At 49.0% G+C, this 27106-nt stretch overlaps 1 protein-coding gene across 2 annotated transcripts in view; it reads right to left on the bottom strand.

Moving 5' to 3' along the window:
• Nucleotides 1–460: 460 nt before the first annotated feature.
• Nucleotides 461–27106, bottom strand: part of LOC146421046 (DDB1- and CUL4-associated factor 8-like) — a 32268-nt gene continuing 5622 nt past the window's right edge. The window contains exons 3-14 of one of the 2 annotated variants that reach the window (XM_085047724.1): nt 26756–26823; nt 24858–25504; nt 21715–21855; nt 18902–18996; nt 14987–15097; nt 13340–13412; nt 13005–13062; nt 11390–11497; nt 8528–8658; nt 4362–4481; nt 2460–2576; nt 461–989 (exon numbers count right to left, since the gene is read on the bottom strand). In XM_085047724.1, coding sequence (XP_084903850.1) covers nt 879–989; nt 2460–2576; nt 4362–4481; nt 8528–8658; nt 11390–11497; nt 13005–13062; nt 13340–13412; nt 14987–15097; nt 18902–18996; nt 21715–21855; nt 24858–25504; nt 26756–26804 — 1761 coding nt within the window. In that variant the 5' untranslated portion in view covers nt 26805–26823 and the 3' untranslated portion in view covers nt 461–878. Of the gene's footprint in view, nt 990–2459; nt 2577–4361; nt 4482–5518; nt 5588–8527; nt 8659–11389; nt 11498–13004; nt 13063–13339; nt 13413–14986; nt 15098–18901; nt 18997–21714; nt 21856–24857; nt 25505–26755; nt 26824–27106 lie in introns of those variants that run through there. The other variant, XM_085047725.1, reaches the window with a different exon arrangement.

Genomic DNA, 27106 nt, shown 5'->3' with positions numbered 1-27106 from the left:
GGAAAAATTGGGGAAAAATTGGGGAAAAATTGGGGAGAAATTGGCAATAGATTAAGGGAAAAATTGGGGAAAAATTGGGGAAAATTTGGGGAAAAATTGGGGGAAGTTTGGGGAAAAAATTGGGGAAAGTTTGGGGAAAAGGAGGGGAAAAATGGGGGGAAAAGGAAGGGAAAAAAGGGGGGAAAATAGGGAAAATAAGAGGGAAAAGGTGGAGAAAATAAAGGGAAAATGGGGAAAAAGAAAGGGGGAAAAAAGGGGAAATGAGAGGAAAAAGGGGGAAAAAGTGGGAAAAAATGGGGGGAAAGTGAGGGAAAAATTAGGGGAAAATGGGGGAATGGGGAAAATGAGAAAAAAAGGGGAAAAAAAGAGGAAAGGGAGGAAAAATAAGAGAAAAAAGGCGAAAGGGGGAAAAAATAAGAGAAGGAAAGGGGAAAATGAGGGAAAAAAGGGGAAAACAGAAAGATAAAAGAAAAAAAGGGGGAAAGGAGGGAAAATGGGAGGGAAAAAAGGGGAAAATAAAGGGGGAAATGGGGAAAAAAGGGGGAAATGGGGCAAAGGTGGGACCCCTTCCCCCAAAAAGGGGAGCTGGAGAGCTCAGGAACCCCAAAACTGCAGGGGGGAAGTACAAAAATCCCCCCTGGACCCCCCAAAGGGAGGGGAGGGAACCCCAAAAACGGGGGGATCCCAAAATAGAGAGGGGGAGAGACCCCAAAAGTGGGGAGAAAAACCCCAAAACTGGGGGGAAAAGGGGAATTTTGGGGGTTCTGAATGCAGAGCTGCGGTGTTAGCGGGGTGGGGTCCCCCCGGGGGTTTGGGGGGGTTTTGGGGTGTTTTTGGGGGTTTTTGGGGGGTTTTGGGGTGGTTTTGGGGTGGTGGGCTCACGAGGGCATGCACTGCACCCGGTCTGGCCCTTCCTCCTCGTCGTCGGAGGTGTCTGAGGAGCTGCCCGAGTCGTCCGAGGGAGAGTCTGCGCCCGGATCCCGCCGGCGCTGCGGGGAGATGGGGAGTGGGGGTGAATGGGGGATTGGGGATAAATGGGGGAAATTTGGGATAAATGGATGGGGAAAATGGGGAATGGAATTGGGATAAATGGAGAAATTTGAGGAAATTTGGGATAAATGGGGAAATTGGGAACTTCGGGATAACTGGGTAATGGACAAACGGAGAATCTCAGTGAACTTGGGACAAACGGGGCTATGGAATGTGGGAAATTGGGGAAATAGGATAGATGGGAAATGGGGAAATATGGGGCAAAATGGGGGTGAATGGGGAATTTGGGAAATGGGAATTTGGGATAAATAAATGGGGAATTGGGGATAAATAGGGGAATTGGGATAAATGGAGAATTGGGATGAATGGGGAAATTGGGATAATTGGCAGAAATTGGGATAAATGGGGGAACTGGGGGAATGGGGATAATTGGGGGAATTGCAGTAAATGGGGGAATATGGGGTAAATGGAGGGAATTTGTGGAAATTGGGATAAATGGGGCCAATGGGGAAATTGGGATAAATGGGGGAACTGGGGGAAATTGGGGAATGGGGGGAATGGGATAAATGGAGGGAATTTGAAATTTGGGATAAATGGGGCTATGGGGGAAATTGGGATAAATAGGGCTATGGAAATTGGGATAAATGGGGGAATTGGGAATTGGGATAAATGGAGGAATTGGGGAAATGGGAAATTTGGGAAATGGGGAATTGGGGTAAATGGGGATGAATGGGGAAATTTGGGATAAATGGGGATATAGGGGAAATTGGGATAAATGGGGAACATGTGTACCTGGGGGAATTTTAAGAAATATAGGGTAAATGGGGTGATGGGGGAAATTGGGATAAATGGGGAAATTGGGATAAACAGGGAATTGGGGGTATTTGGGATAATTGGGGGTATTGGGATAAATGGGGAAATTGGGATAAATGGAGGAATTGGGATAAATGGGGAACTGGGGGGAAATTAGGATAAATGGGGGAATTGGATAAAATGGAGGAATTGGGATAAATGGGGAATTTGGGGAATTGGGATAAATGGGGAAATTGGGATAAATGGAGAATTGGGATAAATGGGGAACTGGGGAAATTGGGATAAATGGGGAATTGGGATAAATGGAGGAATTGGGATAAATGGGGGAATTTGGGGAAATTGGGATAAATGAAATTGGGATAAATGAGGAATTGGGATAAATGGGGGAACTGGGGGAAATTGGGATAAATGGGGGAATTGGGATAAATGGGGGAATTTGGGGGAATTGGGATAAATGGGGGAATTGGGGGAATTGGGATAAATGGCGGAATTGGGATAAATGGGGGGAAATGGGGGAAATTGGGGGGGGAATTTGGGCTAAATGGGGATAAATAGGGGAAAATGGGGGGAAAATCTGGGATAAACGGGGTAACAGTGGATAAAGGGGGGAATGTGGCAAACCAGGCAGATCTTTGGGAATCTCTCTGTCCCCATACCCGGTGGTGGCGGCGCTGGCGCAGGTGGTGCATGAGGAACCAGAGCATGTGGCTGTCAAACATGTCAGTGTGGTGCAAACTGTCCTCGTCCCGCTCCACCTTGTTCTTCTTGATCACCTGGGGACAGCAGGGAGAGGGTCAGGGAACGGGGGGAAAGTGGGAAATCAGGGAAAATAGTGGGAAAATATGGAAAAATCATGGGAAACGATTGGAAAACCATGGGAAATCATGGGAAAATCATGGAAAAATCGTGGGGAAATCATGGGAAAGTGTCAGGAAATCATGGGAAAAACCATGGGAAAATCATGGAAAAATCATGGGAAAATCATGGGAAAGGGTCAGGAAATCATGGGAAAAATGGGAAAATCATGGAAAAATCATGGGAAAGCGTCAGGAAATCATGGGAAAAATGGGAAAATCATGGAAAAATCATGGGAAAATGTCACAAAAAACCATGGGAAATCATGGGAAAATCATGGAAAAATCGTGGGAAAATCATGGGAAAGTGTCACGAAAAACCATGGGAAATCATGGGAAATGATGGGAAAATCATGAAAAAACATGGGAAACCATGGGGAAATCATGGAAAAATCATGGGGAATCATGGGGAAACCATGGGAAAAAGAGGGAGATCAGGGAAAATTGTGGGAAAAACAGGGGAAAAACAGGGAGATCAGGGGAAATCGTGGGGAATCATGGGAAAAACATGGGAAAATCATGGGGAAATCATGGGAAAATCATGGGGATATCACAGGGAAATCGTAGGAAAATCATGGAAAAATGATGGAAAGCCATGGGAAAATTGTGGAAAGCCATGGGAAAATAATGGAAAAACGATGGAAAATCATGCAAAAATCATGGTAGATCATGGGAAAACCATGGAAAATCATGGGAAAACATGGGAAAATAATGGGAAAATCATGGAAAACCATGGGAAAATAATGGGAAAATCATGGGGAAATCACGGGGAAATTGTGGGAAATCATGGGAAAATCACAGGGAATCATGGACAACCATGGGGAAATCATGGGGAAATCATGGGGAAATCGTGGGAAATCATGGGAAAAACAGGGAGATCATGGGAAAATCGTGGGGAATCATGGGAAAAACCATGGGAAATCATGGGAAACTATGGGAAAATCATGAAAAATCATGGAAAATCGTGGAAAACCATGGAAAATAATGGGGAAATCATGGAAAATCATAGTAAAACAACGGGAAAAACATGGAAAAATCATAGGAAAACCATGGAAAAACCATGGGAAGATCATGAAAAAACAGTGGGAAAATTATAGAAAACCATGGGAAATCATAGGAAAATCATGGAGAAATCATGGAAAACCATGTGAAAATTATGGAAAACCATGGGAAATAGTCGGAAATCATGGGAAAACCATGGGGAAATTAATGGAAAAACATGAGAAATCATGGAAAACCCTGGGAAAATCATGGAAAAAAAAGGGAAAACCATGGGAAAATAATGGAAAATCATGGAAAATAATGGGAAAGTCATTGGAAAACCATGGAAAAACTATGGAAAAACCATAGGAAAATCATGAGAAAATCATAGGAAAACCATAGGAAAATTATGGAAAAATCATGGAAAACCATGAGAAATAGTGGGAAAATCCTGGAAAAACATGAGAAAACCATGAGGAAATCATAGGAAAAGAATGGAAAACCATGGGAAAAATCAAGTGAAAATCATAGAAAAACCATGGGGAAATCATGGAAAAAAATGGGAAATCATGGGAAACCATGGAAAATCATGGAAAAACCTAAGAAAATCATGGGGAAATCATGGGAAAAAATGGGAAAACCATGGAAAAATCATGGAAAATCATAGGAAAACCATGGAAAATAATGAAAAACCAGAGGAAAAGGATGGCCAGCAGCCCTGACCTCCTTGAGGCCGCGCAGCTCGGTGGGTGCCTCGGCAGTGGGAGCCCAAATCTTCACATCGTGGTCCAAGCCACTGGTGGCCAGCACGGGCAGGTGGGGGTGAGGCTCCAGACAGTTCACCTACAGGGGAATGGGAAAAATGGGAATTATTGTGGGGAAATGGGAATTATTGTGGGAATTGTGGGATTGGGAATGAGGGATTGACCCATAGACAGGTGGAGGTGAGGCTCCAGGCAGTTCACCTACAGGGAAATGGGAAAAATTGTGGGAAAAATGGGAATTTTTGTGGGAATTGTGGGATTGGGAATGTGGGATTGACCCATAGACAGGTGGAGGTGAGGCTCCAGGCAGTTCACCTACAGGGAAATAATGGGAATTATTGTGGGGAAAATGGGAATTGTGGGATTGGGAATGGGGGAAGGTGCAGGTGAGGCTCCAGGCATTTCACCTGGAAAATCATGGGAAAAATTGTGGGATAATGGGATTGGGAATGGGATTGGGAATGGGGGAAGGTGGGGGTGAGGCTCCAGGCAGTTCACCTGGGAATGGGAAATAATGGGAATTAAAGGGAATTATTGTGGGATTGGGAATAGGGAAAGGTGCGGGTGAGGCTCCAGACAGTTCACCTACAGGGGAATGGGAAATAATGGGAATTACTGTGGGAATTGTGGGATTGGGAATGAGGGATTGACCCACAGACAGGTGGGGGTGAGGCTCCAGACAGTTCACCTGGGAAATGGGAAAAATTGGAATTAATGCGAGGAAAATGGGAACGGGGGAAGGTGCAGGTGAGGCTCCAGGCAGTTCACCTGCAGGGAAATAATGGGAATTATTGTGGGGAAAATGGGAATTATTGTGGGAATTGTGGGATTGGGAATGGGGGATTGACCCACAGACAGGTGGGGGTGAGGCTCCAGACAGTTCACCTGCAGGGAAATGGGAATTATTTTGGGAATAACAGGAATTATTGTGGGATTGGGAATAGGGAAAGGTGGGGGTGAGGCTCCAGGCAGTTCACCTGCGGGAAAATGGGAAAAATTGTGGGAAAAATGGGAATTATTGTGGGAATTGTGGGATTGGGAATGGGATTGGGAATAGGGAAAGGTGGGGGTGAGGCTCCAGGCAGTTCACCTGCAAGGAAAGAACGGGAAAAATTTTGGGAAAAATGGGAATTATTGTGGGATTGGGAATGGGGGAAGGTGGGGGTGAGGCTCCAGGCAGTTCACCTGGAAAATAACGGGGAAAATTGTGGGGAAAATAGGAATTGTGGGATTGGGAATGAGGGGATTGACCCACAGACAGGTGGGGGTGAGGCTCCAGACAGTTCACCTGCAGGGAAATGGGAATTATTGTTGGAATAACAGGAATATGGGACTGGGAATGCGGGAAGGCACAGGTGAGGCTCCAGACAGTTCACCTGCGGGGAAATAATGGGAAAAATGGGAATTATTGTGGGATTGGGAATGGGCTGGGAATGGGGGCTCTGCCCCTCCAGGCAGCTCACCTGGAAAAATGGGAATAATTGTGGGGATTGTGGGATTTGGGATAGGAGTGGGAATGGGGGATCTGACCCTCCTCAGCTGGGAATAACAGGGAAAATGGGAATGTTTGTGGGATAATGGGATTGGGACTGGGAATGGGAATGGGAATGGGGGACTGAGGCACAGACAGAGGGGGTGGGATGTGGGAATGGGGGGAAAAGGAGAGGAAAAGGCTGGGAAAAGGGGAAAAAGGGGAAAGAAAAAAGGGAAAAACAGGAAAATAGGGAAAGGGGAAAGAGGGAAAAGGGAGAAAAAGGGAGAAAAAGGGAGAAAAGAAGGGGAAGAGGGAAAAGGAGGAAAAGGGAAAAAGGAATGAAGAAAAAAGGGAAAAGGGAAAAAGGTAGAAAAGGGGAAAAGGGAGAAAAGGAAAAAGACAAAAAAGGAAAGAAGGGGAAGAGAGAAAAGGAGGGAAAGGGAAAAAAAAGGAAAAGAGAAAAGGGAAAAAAAGGAAAAGGAGGGAAAGCAGGGGAAGAGAGAAAAAATGGGAAAGGAGGAGAAAAACAGGGAGAAAAGGGAAGAAAAAAGGGAAAAAGAGAAGTGAAATGGGGGGAAAAGGGGAGAAGAGAAAGAACAGGGAAGGGGAAAAGGGAAAAAGGAGTGAAAAGAAGGGAAGGGAAAGAAGGGGAGAAGAAAAAGGGGGAAAATGGGGAAAAAAGGCTGGAAAGGGGGAAAAAAGGCTGGAAAGGGGGAAAAAAGTGAGAAAATGGGAAAAATATGTGCAAAAGTGGAGAAAAAATATGGGAAAAGTGGGGAAAAATATGGAAAAAGTGGGAAAAATATGGGAAAAGTGGGAGGTGCAATTCCCACTCATCCCAAAGCGTGGGAGACGTGAATTCCCAGCAGAGGAAATTGAGGATGAGGCAATTCATTCCCAGCTCAGGCATTTCCCTTTCCTGAGGAACAGGGCAGGAAACACCTGGAAAAATCCCACAGGATCCTCGGGATTGGCTCTGCTTGGGATCCCAAAAAAAGCCCTGGAAAAATCCCACAGAATCCTTGGGATTGGCTCTGTTTGGGATCCTAAAAAAAACCCTGGAAAAATCCCACAGGATCCTCAGGATTGGGTCTGTTTGGGATCCTAAAAAAAACCCTGGAAAAATCCCACAGGATCCTCAGGATTGGGTCTGTTTGGGATCCTAAAAAAAACCCTGGAAAAATCCCACAGGATCCTCAGCATTGGCTCTGTTTAGGGTACTGGGGCTCCCAAAAAAATCCCTGGAAAAATCCCACAGGATCCTTGGGATTTGGGACCACGGGGATCCTAAAAATCCCAGGAAAAATCCCACAGGATTCTCAGGATTGGCTCTGTTTGGGATCCCAAAAAAACCCCTGGAAAAATCCCACAGGATCCTCAGGATTTGGGATCTTGGGGATCCTAAAAATCACTGGAAAAATCCCTCAGGATCCTTGGGATTGGCTCTGTTTGGGATCCTAAAAAAAACCCTGGAAAAATCCTACAGGATCCGCAGCATTGGCTCTGTTTAGGGTCCTGGGGCTCCCAAAAAAACCCCTGGAAAAATCCCTCAGGATCCTTGGGATTTGGGATCCTGGGGATCCTAAAAATCCTGGGAAAAAATCCTGGGAAAAAAGGGGGGAAAAAACCAAAAATCCCTGGAAAAATCCCACAGGAACCTCGGGATTTGGGATCTTGGGGATCCCAAAAATCCCTGGAAAAGGGGAAAAAGGAGAGGAAAATGGGGAAAAGAGGAGGAAAAACAGGAAAAAGGAGATGGGAATGAAGAAAGGAAACAAAAATGAGGGAAAAGAGGTAGAAAAACAGGGAAAAGGAAGGAAAAGTGAAGGAAAGAGGAGAAAAAAGGAAGGAAAACCTCAAAAAGAACCTCAAAAAAAGGATTTTGGGGCAATCCTGGGGTTCTGCTGGTTTTGGGGTGAAAGCAGAGGGGATGGGGAGGAATCCTGGTGGGAATTGGGATTTTGGGAATGGTGGGATTTTTGGGAATGGTGGGAATTGTGGGAATTTTGGGATTTGTGGGAATGGTAAGAATTTTGGGAATTGTAAGAATGGTAGGAATGGTGGGATTTTTGGGAATGATGGGAATTTGTGAATTTGGGGAATTGTAAGAATTGTGGGAATGGTGGGAAACTGAGGAATTGTAAGAATTGTAGGAATGGCAGGATTTGGGGAATTTGGGGAATTTTGGGAATTGTGGAAATTTTGGGATTGTGAGAATGGTGGGAATTGTGAGAATTTTGGGAATGGTGGGAATTTTGGGAATGATGGGAATGGTGGAAATTTCGGGAATGGTGGAAATGGTGGGAGTTTTGGGAATTTTGGGAATGGTGGAAATTTTGGGAATGGTGGGATTGTAGGAATTTGGGGAATTTTGGGAATGGTGGGAATCGTAAGAATTGTGGAAATGGTGAGAATGGTGGGAATTTTGGGAAAAATAGGAATTGTGGGAATTTTGGGAATTGTGGGGATTTTGGGGAATTTTGGGACCACGGTGGGAATTGTAAGAATTGTGGGAATTTTGGAATTTTGGGAATGGTGGGAATGGTAAGAATTGTAGGAATTGTGAGAATTTTGGGAACGGTGGGAATGGTGGGAATTTTGGGAATTTTGGAATGGTGGAATTTAGGGATTTTGGGGAACTGGTGACTCACCACGCCGCCCTTGTCTCCCTCCATGAACTGCACGATCTGGCAGGAGGATTTCTCCCAGAGGAAGATGTGCCCACAGTCACTGCCGCTCACCACAAACTCGCTCTTGGGGCCGTAGAAGTTCACCCCTTTCACTGGGAAAATGGGAAAAAATGGGATAAACGGGGAAAAAATGGGGGGGGGAATGGGAAAAATGGGGGTAAAAAGGGGGAATTTGGGAAAAAAGGGGGGAAAATGGGAAAAATGGGATAAACAGGGAGAAAAAGGGGAAAAAGGGAGGAAAAGAATGGGAAAATGGGGAAAAATGGGAAAAATGAGGGGAAAATGGGAAAAGTAGGGGAAAAAAGGGGAAAAAGGAAGGAAAAATATAAGAAAAATGGGGGGAAATGGGGAAAATGGGGAAGAAAAGGCAAAAAGGAAGGAAAAAATGGGAAAAATGGGGAAAAAAAGGAAAAAAGGAGGAAAAAAAATGGGGAAAATGGGGAAAAAAAAGGGGAAAAACGGAGGGAAAAATGGGAAAAAGGGGGAAAAAATGGGAAAGAAATGGGAAGAAAGGGGAAAAAATGGGATAAAGGGGGAAAAAAAGGGGAAAAAGGGAGGAAAAGAATGGGAAAAATGGGGAAAAAAATGGGAAAAAAAGGGAGGCTGGGGAGATGCCCATGGGAATTCCCAGCAGAGATAATTCCCAAAAGGGTTTTTAGGGATTGTAGGGGGAATTTTGGGTTGTTTGGGGGGATTGAGGGAATGTTGGAGGTGCCAAAAACTCAGGAATTTGGGGGGAATTTGGGGAATGCTGGGAGTTCCCACTTTTTCCCCCTCTTCCCCCTTTTTTCCTTTCTCTGCTTTTCCCATTTTTTCCCCTTTTTTCCCATTTTTTCCCCACTTCTCACCCATTTTTCACTTTTCCCTTCACCCCTTTTTCCCTTCTTCCCCCTTTTTTCCCTTTTTCCTCTTTTTCCCCTTTTTATTCCCTTTCCCTCCTCTTTTTCCCCATTTTCCTTCTCTTTCCCCCTTTTTCCTTCTCCTTTTTCCCCATTTTCCCCCCTTTTTTCCCCATTTTCTCCCTGGGAGGACACAGGTATGGGGATTTTTGGGGGATATTATCTTGGGGAGTAGATTTTGGGGTGATTTGGGGAGGATTTTGGGGGATTTGGGCTGATTTGGGGGGTTTTTCCCACCTCTGGTTTTGTTCCTGTGGGGAATTTTGTCCCCAGGGGAATTGCAAATTGGGATTTTGGGGTTTTTCTTCAGTTTTGTGCAGATTTTAGGGTGATTTTAGGCTAATTTTGAAGTTGATTTTGGGGTGTTTATGGGGTGATTTGGGAGTAATTTCAGTGAGGATTTTGGGGTGACTTCAGAGGGATTTTGGGGTGATTTTTGGGGAGAATTTTGGGTTGAATTTTTGGTTGATTTTGGAAAGATTCAGGATTGATTCTGGGAGTATTTTTGGACGAAAAACTGCGAAAAATGGGGATTTTGGGGTCATTTTGGGGTGATTTCAGGCCGATTTTGGGGAGGATTCTGGGGGTATTTTGGGATTGATTTTGGTGTGATTGTGGGAAGAATCTTGGGATGTTTTAGGGCTGATTTAGGGCTCTTTTAGGAGCTCTTTTAGGCTGGTTCAGGGCTGATTTGGGGCTGATTTTGGGGTGATTTAGGGCAGTTTTAGGGTTAGTTTTGGGGTGATTTAGGGCTGGTTTAGGGCAAATTCAGGGCTCTTTTAGGGTTGGTTTTGGGATGATTCAGGTCTGTTTTAGAGTCAGTTTTGGGGTGATTTAGGGCTATGTCAAGGCAGATTCAGGGCTGTTTTAGGGTCACTTTTGGGCTGATTTAGGGTCAGTTTTGGGCTGATTCAGGATCAGTTTTGGGGTGATTCAGGGCTATTTTAGGGTCAGTTTTGGAGTGATTAAGGGCTGTTTCAGGGCCAATTTCAGGGCTGTTTTAGGGTCTGTTTTGGGGTGATTTAGGGCTTTTTTAGGGCTGATTTAGGGCTATTTTAGGGTCAGTTTTGGGGTGGTTTCAGAGTGCTTTAGGGTTGGTTTTGGGGTGATTTAGGACTGTTTTAGGGTCGGTTTTGGAGTTATTCAGGGCTGTTTTAGGGTCAGTTTTGGGGTGATTTAGGGCTGTTTTAGGGTCAGTTTTGGGGTGATTTAGGGCTGTTTTAGGGCTATTTTAGGGCCATTTTGGGGTCAGTTTTAGGGTGTTTTCAGGCTGTTTTAGGGTCAGTTTAGGGCTAGTTTAGGGTCGGTTTTAGGGTGTTTTCAGGGCTGTTTCAGGGCTGTTTCAGGGTCAGTTTAGGGTCAGTTTTTAGGGCTGTTTCAGGGTCAGTTTAGGGTCAGTTTTAGGGCCGTTTCAGGGTCAGTTTAGGGTCAGTTTTAGGGTTTCAGGGTCAGTTTTAGGGTTTCAGGGTCAGTTTTAGGGTTTCAGGGTCAGTTTTAGGGTCACTTTAGGGTCAGTTTAGGGTCAGTTTTAGGGCCGTTTCAGGGTCAGTTTAGGGCTGTTTCAGGGTCAGTTTAGGGCTGTTTCAGGGCTGTTTCAGGGTCAGTTTAGGGTCGGTTTTAGGGCTGTTTCAGGGTCAGTTTAGGGCTGTTTCAGGGTCAGTTTAGGGTCGGTTTTGGGGCTGTTTCAGGGTCAGTTTAGGGCTGTTTCAGGGTCAGTTTAGGGCTGTTTCAGGGCTGTTTCAGGATCAGTTTAGGGCTGTTTCAGGGTCAGTTTAGGGCTGTTTCAGGGTCAGTTTAGGGTTGGTTTTGGGGCTGTTTCAGGGTCAGTTTAGGGTCGGTTTTAGGGCTGTTTTAGGGTCAGTTTAGGGTCGGTTTTAGGGCTGTTTTAGGGTCAGTTTAGGGCCGTTTCAGGCCGTTCTCTCACCCGTGGCATTGTTCCTGTGCCCCTTGTATCTCTTGCTGTACTGAGCTCCATCGCTGTGCGACGAGTCAAACAGGTAAATGTCCTCGTCGTTGTAGGAGGCCAGCAGCTCTGCAGACAGGGGAAAACGGGAAAAAACTGAGGGGAAACATTGGGAAAAACAGCAGGGAATCGGGAGAACTGAGGGGAATCGGGAAAAACTGAGGGGAAACTGAGGGGGAAACTGAGGGGAAAATGGGGGAAAACTGAGGGAAACTGAGGGGGAAACTGAGGGAAAATGGGGAAAACTGAGGGGAAAACTGAGGGGAAAACTGAGGGGAAAACTGAGGGGAAAACTGAGGGGAAAACTGAGGGGAAAACTGAGGGGAAACTGAGGGGGAAACTAGAGGGGAAACGAAACTGAGGGGGAAACTGAGGGGGAAACTGAGGGGAACCAGGGAAATGGGGAAAAATTGAGGGGAAAACTGAGGGGAAATGGGGAAAACGTGAGGGAAAACTGAGGGGGAAACTGAGGGGGATCATTGGGAAAAAGTGAGGGGAAAACAGCAGAAATCAGGAAAAACTGAGGGGAAACATCAGGAAAACCTGAGGGGAAAACTGAGAAGAAATTGAGAAAACTGAGGGAAAAACTGAGGGAGGGAAAACTGAGGGGAAAACAGGAAAATGATGAGGAAAATGGGGGCAAATGGTGGGGAAATGAGGAAAAACTGAGGGGAAATGGGGAAAATGGTGAGGAAAATGGGAAAAACATCAAGAAATTGGGAAAAACAGCAGGAAGCGGGGAAAAATGGAGGGGAAATGGAAAAAAACTGAGGGAAATAGGAAAAACTGAGGGGAAAAATGAGGGGAAAACAGCAGGAAATTGGGAAAAACAGCAGGAAATGGAATAAAATTGAGGGGAAATAGGGAAAATAGCGAGGAAAATGGGGAAAAACAGCAGGAAAACAGGAAAAACTGCAAGAAATGGGGAAAAACTGAGGGGAAATGGGATAAACAGCAGGAAATGGGGGAAATGGTAGGAAAATGGGAAAAAACAGAAGGAAAATGGGAAAAAATGGTGGGGAAATTGGGAAAACCAGCGGGAAAATGGGGAGGAAAATGGGAAAAACTGAGGGAAATCGGGAAAAATAGTGGGAAATGGGAAAAAACAGTGGGAAAATGGGATAGAACAGTGGGAAAACTGGAAAATGGTGGGGAAAATGGGGAAAAACATTGGGAAATCAGGAAAAACTGGGGGAAGTGGGGAAAAACGGGGAAATCAGGAAAAACGGGGAAATTTGGGGGAAAATAGGAAAAGAGGGGAAAATAGGAAAAACAAGGAGAAGGGGGAAGACCAGAAGGAAAATGGGGAAAAATAGGGAGAAACGGGGAAAACAGGAGAAATGGGGAAAACAGGAGGGTCTGGAGCTCAACAGGTGTTTTTGGGGGAAAATGATTTTCCTTTTGGAAAACATAGAATTTTGGGGGGAAATCAGGGGTTTTTTGGGAAAAAGGTGATTTTTGGGGGGAAAATGGGGTTTTTTTGGGAAAATGGATATTTTTGGGGGGAAAGTTGATTTTTTAGGGGGAAATGGGGGGTTTGGGGAGTGGGATCCCCCAAATTCCCAGCTGGACTCACCTGAGCCATCGTGGCTGTACACCAGGCAGGTGATGTTGGCTTTGGATTCACTGTTCACCTGGAAAAATGGCAAAAAACTCGGATCAGCTCCTTTTCCCAGGAATTTCCAACCTTAAACTCCCAGGCAGGGATTTAGGGAGGAGGAAAATTGGGATTGAGGGGTAAAAACCTCAAAAAAATGAGATTTTAGGGGGTTTTTGTAGCTTCCTGAGGGGTTTTTCCAGGGAAAGGAGAGTTTTTTTCCCATGGGATTGCTCTGGGTGATCCCAACCCCATCCCAGTGCCCCCAGTTCCCTCCCAGTTCCCTCCCAGTTCCCTCCCAGTTCCCCCAGTACCAGGTGATGAGGACAGAACTTCTTCAGCACTCCATTGTTCTCGTTCTCATCGATTTTCCTCTGGTCGTAAATCCTGAAAAAGCAGGAAAAAAGGGATTGGATCAGATCCAGGGAGGAGTTTGGATCCCAAAAATTCCCTTCCTCAGCTCCTGGATCCCAGGGCAAAAATTCCATCCTCAAATTCCCTGGAATTTTGGGCCAAGATAGGTTCAGATTGGGGCAGGAATGAGGTTTCCATGCCCAAAAACCCACCCTGAAATTCCCTGGGATTTGGGGCAACATTGACATTCCTGTGCCTGAAATTCCATCCTGAAATTCCCTGGGATTCTGGGCCAGGATACACTTGGTTTTGGGGCTCCCAGTGCTCCCAGTTTGGCCTCACCAAACAAACTGGTCCCAGACCCTGATTTGGGATTGGGGAAATCCCTGGATTTGGGAAGGGAAAGTTGGGAAGAGGAAATAATGGATTTGGGAATGGGAATCCCTGGATTTGAGATGGGAAATCCCAGATTTGGGATCTCCCAGTGCTCCCAGTTTGGCCCCACCTGACAAACTGGTCATGGTCTCTGATTTGGGAAGGGCAATCAATGATTAGGGAAGGGGAAGAGGCAGAATTGGGAATGGGAACGGGTGGATTTGGGAATCCCTGGATTTGGGATGGAAATTCCCTGGATTTGGGCTCTCCCAGTGCTCCCAGTTTGGCCTCACCAAACAAACTGGTCCCAGACTCCAATTTGGGAAGGGAAAGTCATGGATTCAGGAAGGGGAAGGGGCAGATTTAGGAAGAGGTGGATTTGGGGAGTGGAAATCAGGGATTTAGGATGGGAAAATCATGGATTTGGGATGGGGAATGCCTGGATCTGAGCTTTCCCAGTGCTCCCAGTTTGGCCCCACCTGACAAACTGGTCATGGCCTTTGATTAGGGAAGGGAAATCCCTGGATTTAGGATGGGAAATAATGGATTCAGGATGGAGAAACCATGGATTTAGGATGGGGAAAGAAAACATTTAGGAAGAGGTGGATTCAGGAAGGGACATCATGGATTTGGGATGGGAATTCCCTGAATTTGGGATGGGATTCCCTGGATTTGGGCTCTCCCAGTGCTCCCAGTTTGCTCACCTCACAAACTGGTCCCAGACCCCAATTTGGGAAGGGAATCCCTGGATTTAGGATGGGGAAACAAGGACTGGAGAAGGGCAAGGGACAGACTGGGGAAATCATGGATTCAGGAAGGGAAATAATAGATTTGGGATGGGAATGCCTGGATTTGGGATGGGAATTCCCTGGATTTGGGATGGGAATTCCCTGGATTTGGGATGGGAATGCCTGGATTTGGGATGGGAATCCCTGGATCTGAGCTCTACCAGTGCTCCCAGTCTGCTCACCTCACAAACTGGTCACGGCCCTTGATTTGGGAAGAGAATCCCTGGATTTAGGATGGGGAAACCATGGATTTGGGAATGGGAAAGAGCAGATTTGGCAAGAGGTGAATTTGGGAAGGGAAATCAGAGATTCGGGCATTTTAAGTGCTCCCAGTTTGCCCCACCTCACAAACTGGTTCCACACCCCAATTTAGGAAGGGAAATCATGGATTTGGGATGGGAATTCCCTGGATCTGAGCTCTCCCAGTGCTCCCAGTCTGCTCACCTCACAAACTGGTCGCGGCCGCCGACAGCGAACTGGGAGGTGTTGGCAGGGTTGACAAAGATGGTGTAGAGCCCAACCTTCTTGTCCTTCTCCTTGGTCACCACCAGTTTCCTGGGAAAAACCTTGGGGTCAACCCCAAACTCACCCCAAACTGATCCCAAACTGATCCCAAACCGACCCCAAACTGACCCCAAACTGATCCCAAACTGACCCCAAACTCATCCAAACTGACCCCAAACTGATCCCAAACTGACCCTAAACTGATCCCAAACTGATCCCAAACTGATCCCAAGCTCACCCCAAATCGATCCCAAACTCACCCCAAACTGATCCCAAACTGACCCCAAACTGATCCCAAACTCACCCCAAACTGATCCCAAACTGACCCCAAACTGATCCCAAACTGATCCCAAACTGACCCCAAACTGATCCCAAACTGACCCCAAACTGATCCCAAACTGACCCCAAACTGATCCCAAACCCACCCCAAACTGATCCCAAACTGACCCCAAACTGACCCCAAACTGACCCCAAACTGATCCCAAATTGATCCCAAACTGATCCCAAACTGATCCCAAACTGATCCCAAACTGACCCCAAATTGATCCCAAACTGATCCCAAACTGATCCCAAACTGACCCCAAACTGATCCCAAACCCATCCCAAACTGATCCCAAACCCATCCCAAACTGATCCCAAACTGACCCCAAACTGATCCCAAACCCATCCCAAACTGATCCCAAACCCATCCCAAACTGATCCCAAACTGACCCCAAACTGATCCCAAACCCATCCCAAACTGATCCCAAACCCATCCCAAACTGATCCCAAACTGACCCCAAACTGATCCCAAACCCATCCCAAACTGATCCCAAACCCATCCCAAACTGATCCCAAACTGACCCCAAACTCATCCCAAACTGATCCCAAACTGACCCCAAACTCATCCCAAACTGACCCCAAATTCACTCCAAACTCCCCCCATTCCACCCCAAACTCATCCCAAACCTATCCCAAACTCACCCCAAAGCCCAAAATTCCCCATTCACCCCATGAATCCCCATTTTCCTGGCAGAATCTTCATTTTCCTGCCCAGCCTTCCTCATTATTACGCCCCAAAAAACCCCATTTTTCCCCAAAAAATCCCATTTTCCCCAAAAACTCCCCATTTCACCCCAGAATCTCATTTTCCTAGCAGAATCCATTCCTGCCTGGCATTCCCCATTTTTCTCCCCAAATCCCCATTTAAAAAAAAAAAAATCCCATTTTTTCCCCAAAAAACCCCCATTTTCCCCCTGAATCTCATTTTCCTGGCAGAATCCTCATTTTCCCATCCAGCATCCCCCATTATTACCCCCAAAATCCCCACTATTCCCCAAAAAAATCCCCATTTTCCCCCAAACCAGCAGGGATTTTTGGGCATTGGGGTGGAATATTTGGGATTGCCTCAGCAGGGTGAGAATTCCTGAGGGATGCAGCAGGAGGGGGCTGGGCTCAGCTCTGCCCATGGATTCCAGAGGGATCAGGGATTAAAAGGCTCATCCTGCTTATGAAACCTCGGGATTTGGGCTGAGCAGCCTCTGGAATGACAGCCTGCAGCCTTGGAAAAGTACAGAAGCTGTTTTTCCTAAAAGATCCCAGCTTTTCCCATAAAATATCCTGGTTTTCCATCCATAAAAATTGATTTTCTACCCGAAATTCCTGTTTTGTATCAAAAAATAACTATTTTTCCTCAAAAAACCGATGTTTTTTCCAAAAAACTCAACCTGTTTTCCCCCCCAAAAAACCACCTCAAAATGATGTTTTTCTCAAAATTGATTTGACTGGGAAAAAAAAGATCAGTTTTCCCACATAAATATAAATTTTCCAGAAAAAAACCGATTTTTCAAAAAGAAAAAAAAAATCAATTTCCTCACAAAAAATATCCATCATTCCCCAAAATCTCCATTTTCCAAGAAAAACCCGACCTGTTTGCCCCACAAAAATCACCTGATTTCCACAAAAATCCCTGGTTTCCCCCCAGAAATCTGATTTTCTCTCAAAAATAACCTGTTATTTCCCAAATTCCACTTGCCTCCTCCCCAAAATTCCCTTTTTTTCCCAAAATATCCTGGTTTTCCCCTCAGAACTACCATTTCCCCCCCGAATCCCCATTTTGCCACCCAAAAATCCTTGTTTATCCATTAAAAAATCCCTGTTCAGGATTCCTGATTCAGAATTCTCAATTTTCCCCCTCAGAATTCCTATTTTTCCCCTCAGAATTCCCAATTTTCCCTGGTCACTCATGACGCAGGCTGGTCCGGCCGCAGGTCGATGGAATCCACATTTTCCCTCCCAGAATCCTATTTTTCCCCCCAAATCCCCTTTTCCCACCCAGAATTCCCAATTTCTCACCCAGAATTCCCACTTTTCCCCTCAGAATTCCCATTCTCCCCTTCAGAATTCCCATTTTTCCCCACAGAATTCCTGATTTCCCCCTCAGAATTACCACTTTTCCACTCAGAATCCCCATTTTCCCCTCACTCACAATGTGGGCCAATCCTGCCACAGGTTGACAGAATCCCCGTTTTCCCTCCTAGAATCCCAGCTTTTTTCCCCTAAATTGCCATTTTCCACCCAGAATTCTCAATCTCCCCCTCAAAATTCCCACTTTCCCCCTCAGAATTCCTGATTTTCCCCTCAGAATTACCACTTTTCCACTTAGAATTCCCATTTTCCCCACACTCATGATGCAGGCTGGTCCTGCTGCAGGCTGACAGAATCCTCATTTTCCCTCCCAGAATCTCATTTTTTCCCCCAAATTCCCATTTTTCCCCCCACATCCCCGTTATTCACCTAGCATTCCTAATCTCCCCCTCATAATTACCTATTTTCCCCCTCAGAATTCACACTTTTCCCACAGTCACGATGCAGGCCGGTCCTGCCGCAGGTTGATGGAATCCCCATTTTCCCTCCCAGATTCTCATTTTTTTCCCCCCAGATCCCCGCTTCCCACCCAGAATTCCCAATTTCTCACCCAGAATTCCCAATTTCCCCCTCAGAACTCCCTCTTTTGCCTTCAGAATTCCCATTTTCCCCACACTCACAATGCTGGCTGGTCCTGCCACAGGTCAACGGAATCCTCATTTTCCCTCCCAAAATCCCTTCTCTTTCCTCCCAGAATCCCATTTTCCCCCCCAAATCCCCGTTATTCATCTAGCATTCCCAATCTCTCCCTCAGAACTCCCACTTTTCCCCTCGGAATTCCCATTTTCCCCACACTCACAATGCAGGCCAGTCCTGCTGCAGGTCAATGGAATCCACATTTTCCCTCCCAGAATCCCATTTTTTTCTCCCAAATTCCCATCTTTTTCCTGCCCAGATCCCTGTTTCTCACCCAGAATTTCCAATTTCCCAGTCAGAATTCCCATTTTTCCCCTCACAACTCCCCATTTTCCCCTCACAACTCCCCATTTTCCCCTCAGAATCCCCATTTCTCCCTCAGAACTCCCACTTTTCTCCTCAGAACTCCCCCATTTCCCCTCAGAACTCCCATTATCCCCTCACAACTCCCATTTTCCCCTCAGAATTCCCCCATTTCCCCTCAGAATCCCCATTTCTCCCTCAGAACTCCCACTTTTCTCCTCAGAACTCCCATTTTTCCCCTCAGAACTCCCATTTTCCCCACACTCACAACGCAGGCCAGTCCCGCCGCAGGTCGACGGAAACCCCATTTTCTCCCCCAAATCCCCATTTCCCACCCAGAATTCCCTATTTTCCCCTCAGAATCCCCATTTTCCCCCTCAGAACCCCCATTTCCCCCTCAGAATTCACATTTTTCCCACACAGAATTCCCTATTTCCCCCTCAGAATCCCCATTTTTCCCCTCAGAACTCCCCATTTTCCCCTCAGAATCCCCATTTTCCCCTCACTCACGAGGCTGGCCGGTCCTGCCGCAGGTCAATGGTGAACACCACGGCGTCCTCCCCGGCCGACAGGAACGTGCAGGGTGAGTCCGGCTCCAGTGCCAGCTGCAAATGGGGAAAACAGGGAAAAACAGTGGGAATGTCTCCCAAAAATCCCCAAAAACGGGAAAATCCACCCTGAAAAACCCCGCGTTTGAGGATTCCCGCCCTGAATGGCAGTGATGTCATCGGGGTGATGTAATTTGGGGTCACATCATCTGGGGTGATGTCATTGGGGTGACGTCATCCAGAGTGATGTCATTGGGGTGACATCATCGGGGTGATGTCATTGGGAGTGACATAATTGGGATGACGTCATCCGGAGTGATGTAATTGCGGTGACATCATCAGGGTGATGCCATTGGCATTATGTCATCCGGGGTGATGTCATCCGGGGTGATGTCACTGGGGTGACATCATCGGGTGACGTCATTGGGATTACATCATCAGGACAATGGCACAGCCAAGGGTTTGAACTGCTCCCAAAAAGTGGGAAAAATCCCAAAAATTCTGGGATTTTAATGGAAATGAGTGTGGGGATGTGGTGGTGACGTCATCAGGAGGTTGCAGGTGACGTCACAAGTGACAATGGCACATCCAAGGGTTTAAATACTCTTGGAATTGGCTCCCTTTGCTCCCAAAAGTGGGAAAATTCTCTCCTTTCTCCCAAAATCTCCCTAGATTTTAATGGAGGGAAATTGGACCCAGCTCCGTGTCCCTCACCTGGGTGGTGACATCATAAAGACCCCACAGGTGACATCATGATGACATCACAGGTGACAATGGCACATCCAAGGGTTTAAATATGTGGGAATTGGTTCCCTTTGCTCCCAGAAAGGACCAAAATCCCCAAAATTCCTGGATTTTAATGGAGCTGAGTGTGCTCATGTGGTGGTGATGTCATCAGGAGATCACAGGTGACATCACAGGTGACACCACAGGTGACAATAACACATCCAAGGCTTTGAATATTCGGGAATTGGCTCCCTTTGCTCCCAGAAAGTGGGAAAATTCTTTCCTTTTCCCCCAAAACCTTTGATTTGGATGGAGAAAAACTGGATCCCCTCACCTGTGTGGTGATGTCACCAGGGGCTCTTAGGTGACACCACAGGTGACAACAACCATTAAATAAACACCTGGGAATTGGTTCCCTTTGCACCCAGAAAGTGCCAAAATCCCCTTTTTTCTCCCAAAAAAACCTTTGGATTTTAAGGAAAATGAGCAGGATCCCCCTGTGGGGTGATGTCACCAGGAGGCTGCAGGTGACATCACAGGTGACATCACAGCCCCACCACTGTTCCCACACCATTCCTGGATTCCCACTGCCCCAAATCCCGGGATTTGCCATTCCCAGATCCCAAACCCACCTTGTGGGAAGCTCCCTTGTGCTGAGCTTGGTGCAGTGACAGCAGCCGGTGTCACCTCTGCGGTGACATCCCTGATCCCACTGCTCCTCCCCCTGCTCCCACCCCATTCCCACAGTGTTCCCCCATTCCCAATGATCCCAAATCCCAGGATTTGCAGTTCCCAACCCCAAATACACCTTGTGGGAAGCTCCCTTGTGCTTTGCCACGCATTTGGTGCTGTGATGGCTTTGAGAGGTGACATCCCCAACCCTCCCCAGGTGACACCACAGGTGAGCCCCCATTCTCACCCCATTCCCACAGTGTTCCCCCATTCCCACCCACCCCAAATCCCAGGATTTGCCATTCCCAATCCCAAACCCACCTTGTGGGAAGCTCCCTTGTGCTGAGCTTGGTGCTGTGACAGCACCAGGTGTCACCTCTGTGGTGACATCCCAGCTTCTCCCCTTGTTCCTACACCATTCCCACCGTGTTCCCCCATTCCCAATATCCCAAATCCCATTCCCAATATCCCAAATTCCATTCCCAATGATCCCAAATCCCGGGATTTCCCATTCCCAGATCCCAAACCCACCTTGTGGGAAGCTCCCTTGTGCTGAGCCACCTGCTTGGTGCTGCAGCAGCACTGAGTGTCACCTCTGTGATGACATCCCAGCTTCTCCCCCATTCCCACCCCACTCCCACAGTGTTCCCCAATTCCCAATGATCCCAAATCCCAGACCTCCTTGTGGGAAGCCCCCTTGTGCTGGGCTTGGCGCAGTGACAGCACCAGGTGTCACCTCTGTGGTGACATCCCCAATTCCCCTTTGCTCCCACCCCACTCCCACAGTGTTCCCCCACTCCCAATGATCCTAAATCCCATTCCCAATGATCACAAATCCCATTCCCAACCCCAGACCCACCTTGTGGGAAGCCCTCTTGTGCTGAGCCACCCGCTTGGTGCTGCAGCAGCACTGAGTGTCACTTCTGTGGTGACATCCCAGCTTCTCCCCTTGTTCCTACACCATTCCCACAGTGTTCCCCCATTCCCAATGACCCCAAATCCCGGGATTTCCTGTACCCAACCCCAAACACACCTTGTGGGAAGCTCCCTTCTACTGAGCTTGGTGCTATGACAGCACTGGGTGTCACCTCTGCGGTGACATTCCCAATCCCACTGCTCCTCCCCCTGCTCCCACCCCATTCCCACAGTGTTCCCCCATTCCCAATGATCCCAAATCCCAGGATTTCCCACTCCCAAATCCCAAACCCACCTTGTGGGAAGCTCCCTTGTACTGAGCTTGGTGCTGTGACAACTCCGGGTGTCACCTCTGTGGTGACATCCCCAGTCCCATCCTCGCTCCCACCCCATTCCCACAGTGTTCCCCCATTCCCAATGATCCCAAATCCCATTCCCAATGATCCCAAATCCCAGACCCACCTTGTGGGAAGCCCCCTTGTGCTGAGCCACCCTCTTGGTGCTGCGGCAGCACTGGGTGGCAGAGAGCTCGGCCACCCTGACCTGCCCGTCCCGAGCACACATGGCCAGCGTGGAGTCACCGCTGTTGGGCAGGAACTTGGCCTGGAAAACAGGGAAAACAGGGAAAATGGTGGGAAAGGGGAGAGGGGGATAGGGGGAAATGGGAAATGGGGGGAAAAAAGAGGGAGAAAAGGGGGAAATGGAGGAAAGGGTGGAAAGGTGGGGAACGGGGAGAAAAGGAGGGAAAGAAGGAGGGAAAGAAGGAGGGAAAGAAGGAGGGAAAGAAGGAGGGAAAGAAGGAGGGAAAGAAGGAGGGAAAGAAGGAGGGAAAGAAGGAGGGAAAGAAGGAGGGAAAGAAGGAGGGAAAGAAGGAGGGAAAGAAGGAGGGAAAGAAGGAGGGAAAGAAGGAGGGAAAGAAGGAGGGAAAGAAGGCAAAAAGGAAGAAAAAAGGGGAGGAAATGGGGGGGAAGGGGGAAAAAAAAGGAGGGGAAAAGGAAGGAAAAAAGGAGGGAAAAGAGGAGGGAAAAAAGGAGGGGGAAAGGGGGAGGAAATGGTGGGGGGGGAAAGGAGGGAAAAGGGAGAGAAAAAAGAAGGGGAAAATGGAAGGTCCAGAGGAGGAGATGGAGAACAAATGGGGAGGGGAAGGTGCTGGTGGGAATTGTCCCAGAAATTGTCCCAGGAATCGTCCTGGGAATTAGCCCAGATGTCCAGGGAACTGTCCCAGTTCTCTCAGGAATCACCCCAAGCTCTCCAGAGAACCATCCTGGGGTCTCCTGGCTCTCCTGGGAATCATCCCAGCTCTCCTGGGAATTATCCCAAACTTTCTCCTGGGAATCATCCTGAACTTTCTCCTGGGAATTACCCCAAACTTTCTCCTGGGAATCATCCTGAACTTTCTCCTGGGAATCATCCTGAACTTTCTCCTGGGAATCATCCCCAAATTCCTCCTGGGAACCACCCTGAGCTCTCCTGGCTTTCTCAGGAATCATCCTGGCAGCAATCCCGAGCTCTCCCAGGAATCACCCTCAGCTTTTCTGGGAATCATTCCAAGCTCTGCCAGCAATCACCTGAGCCATTATCCCAAACTCTCCTGGAAATCATCCCAAACTCTCCTGGGAGAGAGAATCACCTCAGCTACCCCAGGAATCATCCCAGCCTTTCCCTTGGAATCATCTTGAGCTCTGCCCTGGGAAACATCCTGTGACCTCATAGGGATCACCCTGGAATCACCCCAGAATTCCTGGGAATTACCCTGGAATCTCCTCAGAATTCCTGGGAATCATCCTGGAATCACCCCAGAATTCCCTGGAATCACCTCACAATTCCCAGGAATCATCCTAGAATTACACCAGAATTCCCTGGAATCATCCTGAACTTTCTCCTGGGAACCAACCTGAGCTCTCCAGGGAACCTTCCCAAGGTCTCCTGGTTTTTCTGGGAATCATCCTGGCAATTATCCCAAACTCTCCCAGGAATCATCCTCAGATCCCCTGGGAATCACCCCAGAATTCCCAGGAATCATCCCAAACTTTCTCCTGGGAATTACCCTGAGCTCTCTTGGGAATTATCCCAAATTTCTCAGATGTCCCAGGAATCATCCCAACTCCCTGGGAACATCTCAATCCCAACCCCATCCCAGCTGGATCTCCACAGGATGGGGAATTCCAGCCAAATTCCAAATCTCCACAGCCTGGGAATTCCTCTGGGATTTGGGTATTTCAGGTCCAGCTGAACCATTCCCAAACATCCCTTTTCCCTCCTGGGATTCTCCCCAGCTCCATCCCCATCCTCACCCCTCAGGATTGGGATTTTAGGGCAGATCTGTGGGATTTGAGGAGCAGATCCAGCTGAACCATTCCCACATCCCTTCCTGCCCCACTGGAACCATTCCCAAACATCCCTTTTCCAGATGAGGTTTTCCCAGGATCTTCTCCTAATAAGAGATCCTTGGAATGATGGATTTTAGGGCACACCTGAGGGATTTTAGGGCCAATCTGTGGGATTTGGGGTCATTTCCCACCCAGGATGCTCCCATTTCCCTTCACTCCAGTCACACCTTTCCCAAACATTCCCCTTCCCTAGTTCTCCTGGGATCCTCAGGATGGTGGAATTTCGGGGCACATCTGTGGGATTTGGGGGTCAAATCCCAAACTGTTCCTACATCCCCTCCTGAGCTGTTCCTGGGATCCTCTCCCACCCCAAACAGATTTTAGGGCACATCTGTGGGATCCACCAAGCTCCTCCCAGTCCTCTTCCTGCCTCACCAACATCTTTCCCAACCATTCCCTGGTCCTGTGAGATCTTCCTGGGATTCTCTCCCACCCCAAACAGGAACCCTCAATATAAAGGATTTCAGGGCACATCTGTGGGATTTTGGGGTCAGTTCTTGCATTCCCACATCCCTTCCTGTTCCACTGACATCTTTCCTAAGCATCCCCTGGTCCAGCTGAGCTGTTCCTGGGATCTTCCACCTCCTCCTCCATCCCCAACTCACAACCCCGTGAATTTCACACCACATCTGTGGGATTTGGGCATCAGTTTGGGGATCAATTCCCCCCAGTTGCTTCCCACATCCCTTCCTGTTCCACTGAAACCTTTCCCAAGTATTCTCTGGTCCAGCTGAAATTTTCCTGGGATCTTCCACCCCCTCCTCCATCCCCAACTCAGAGCCCTGTGAATTCCACATCACATCTGTGGGATCTGGGGATCAGTTTGGGGATCAATTCCCCCCAGTCAGTTCCCACATTCCTTCCTGTATCCCTGACACATTTCGCAAGCATTCCCTAATCCAGCTGAAATTTTCCTGGGATCTTCCACCTCCTCCATCCCATCCCAAACATAAAATCCCATGAATTTCACATCACATCTGTGGGATTTGGGGCTCAATTTGGGGATCAATTCCCCCCAGTCAGTTCCCACATCCCTTCCTGTTCCACTGACACTTTTCCCTATTATTCCTTAGTCCAGCTGAGATTTTCCTATGATCCACCTCCTCCTCCTCCATCCCCAACTCACCATTTCTCCTCACACCTTTGGCAATCCCAACCCCACCCTCTCCCAGCCCCACTCCCCCAAAATTCCCCACTCCCTCCCCTTTTCCCCACCTGGAAGACGTTGCTCTTGTGCCCGCTGTCAAACTGCAGCACGGGCCGGCGCCGCAGCCAGTCCCACACCAGCACCTTGAGGTCGTCGCTGCCGCTGGCCAGGCGGGTGCCGCGCTGGTTGAAGTGCAGCGTGTTGACGCAGCCCGTGTGTCCCTCCAGGCCGTGCTGCAGCCGGAACTTCTGCACGAAGAGCCGCGCCCCGCAGGCCTGCGACACGAAGCGGGAGCAGCAGCCCAGCTCCCTCTGGCGCAGCGCGGGGATCGCCCTCCAGCGCGGCCGCGGCAGAGCCCACGTCTCCGAGGCCACCCAGTCCTCCAGCGCCTGCTCCTCGTCCGACGAGTCGCGCTCGTGGGGCGGCCGTTTGCGCGGAGCTCTGCGCCTGGCCCGCGGCTCCTCCTCCTCGTCCTCCTCGTCCTCGTCGTCCTCGTCCTGCCGCGGCTCCTCGGGGATGGAGTAGTGGCCGGTGTCGTCCATGCTGTCGCTGTCCTTGTCCCCGGAGCTGTCGCTGTCGCTGGCTCTGCCCCGCGCCGCCCCGGCGTCCTCCCCGGTCAGGCTGAGGCTCAGGTCGGACGCCTCCACCTCGATCCCCGAGGATGTCTCACGGCCCTCCTCGGCCGACATCTCCTCGGGGCTGCTCGACAGGCTGCCTGGGGACATGGGGACATCACAGTGTCACCAGTGCCACCACAGCTATGGGGACATCACAGTGTCACCAGTGCCACCATAGCTATGGGGACAGGGACATGGGGGCATTGTCACCACAGGGATAGCAGGGACACTGCACTGCTTGACAGGCTGCCTGGGGACATGGGGACATGGGACAGTGTCACCATAGCCATGGGGACATCACAGTGTCACCAATGCTACTACAGCCATGGGGACAGGGACATCACAGTGTCAGCACTGTCACCAGTGTCACCAATGCCACAGGGACAAGGGGGCATTGTCACCATGGGGATAGCAGGGACACTGCACTGCTTGACAAGCTGCTTGGGGACACGGGGACATCACAGTGTCACTGCCTGGGGACAGGGGACATTGGGACATGGGGACAGGGACAGTGTCACTATGGGGACATCTCCTCGGGACTGCCTGGGGTCAGGGGACATTGTATTGTCACCAGCGTCACACTGCTCAACAGGCTGCCTGGGGACAGGGACAGTGTCACCAGTGTCACCATGGTGACAGCTGGACAGGCTGCATGGGGACAGGAGAACATTGCACTGTCACCATTGTCACCACAGGTGGTGACACTGCCACCTCCATGGGGACAGCGTGACAGCCAGCTGGGGACAGGGGACACCGCACTGCTGGCACTGCCACCATGGGGACAGCGCGGTGGCACCACGGCTGGGACCTGAGCTGGCACCTTGTCACCCCTGCTGCCACCCTGGCACCGTCTCTGCCACCATTGTCACACCCTGGCATCATCACTGTCACCTTGTCACCATCGCTGCCACCCACACTGCCACCCTCGCTGTCACCATCACACCCCCACTGCCACCCTGTGCCACTCAGTGTCACCCTGCCACCATCACTGCCACCTTGGTACCACTGCTGCCATCCTGGCACCATCACTGCCATCTTGTCACCTTCACTGCCACCCACACTGTCACCCTGGCACCTTCAGTACCACCTTCACAGCCACCCTGTCACCAGCACTGTCACCACCAGTGCCACCATGACACATTCACTGCCACTGTCACTGCCACCTTGTCATCATCACTGTCACCATCACTGCCACCCACAACGCCACTATGGCACCTTCACTGTCACCTTGTCACCTTCACTGCCACCCACACTGTCACCCTGTCACCACTGCTCCTGGCACCTTCACTGCCACCTTCACAGTCATCCTGTCACCATTGCTGCCTCCCCGTCCCCAGCTGTCCCCTCACCGTTGACGATGTCTGTCCTGCCGTCCATGCTGCCACCTCTGTCTGACATCGCCACTTCCCTGGGATTCCTGCGGGGACAGAGAGGCTTGGGGACACCGCAGGTTGGGGACACCAAAGGTTGGGGACACCAAAGGTTGGGGACACCAAAGGTTGGGGACACCGAAGGTTGGGGACACCGCAGGTTGGGGACACCAAAGGTTGGGGACACCAAAGGTTGGGGACACCGAAGGTTGGGGACACCGCAGGCTGGGGACACTGGGGCAGGAGTGGCCCTGCCACAGCCACCCCGGGATGTCCCTGTGTCCCCAACCCCCCCAGGGCACCCCAGACATTCCCAAAATCCCCATTTTC

This window comes from Lichenostomus cassidix, unplaced genomic scaffold (assembly GCF_008360975.1).
Source record: "Lichenostomus cassidix isolate B80296 unplaced genomic scaffold, HeHo_3.0 HiC_scaffold_851, whole genome shotgun sequence".
NCBI lineage: Eukaryota > Metazoa > Chordata > Aves > Passeriformes > Meliphagidae > Lichenostomus > Lichenostomus cassidix.
Note: the sequence above shows the minus strand (reverse complement) of the source record. Positions and strands in the feature narration are given on the sequence as shown.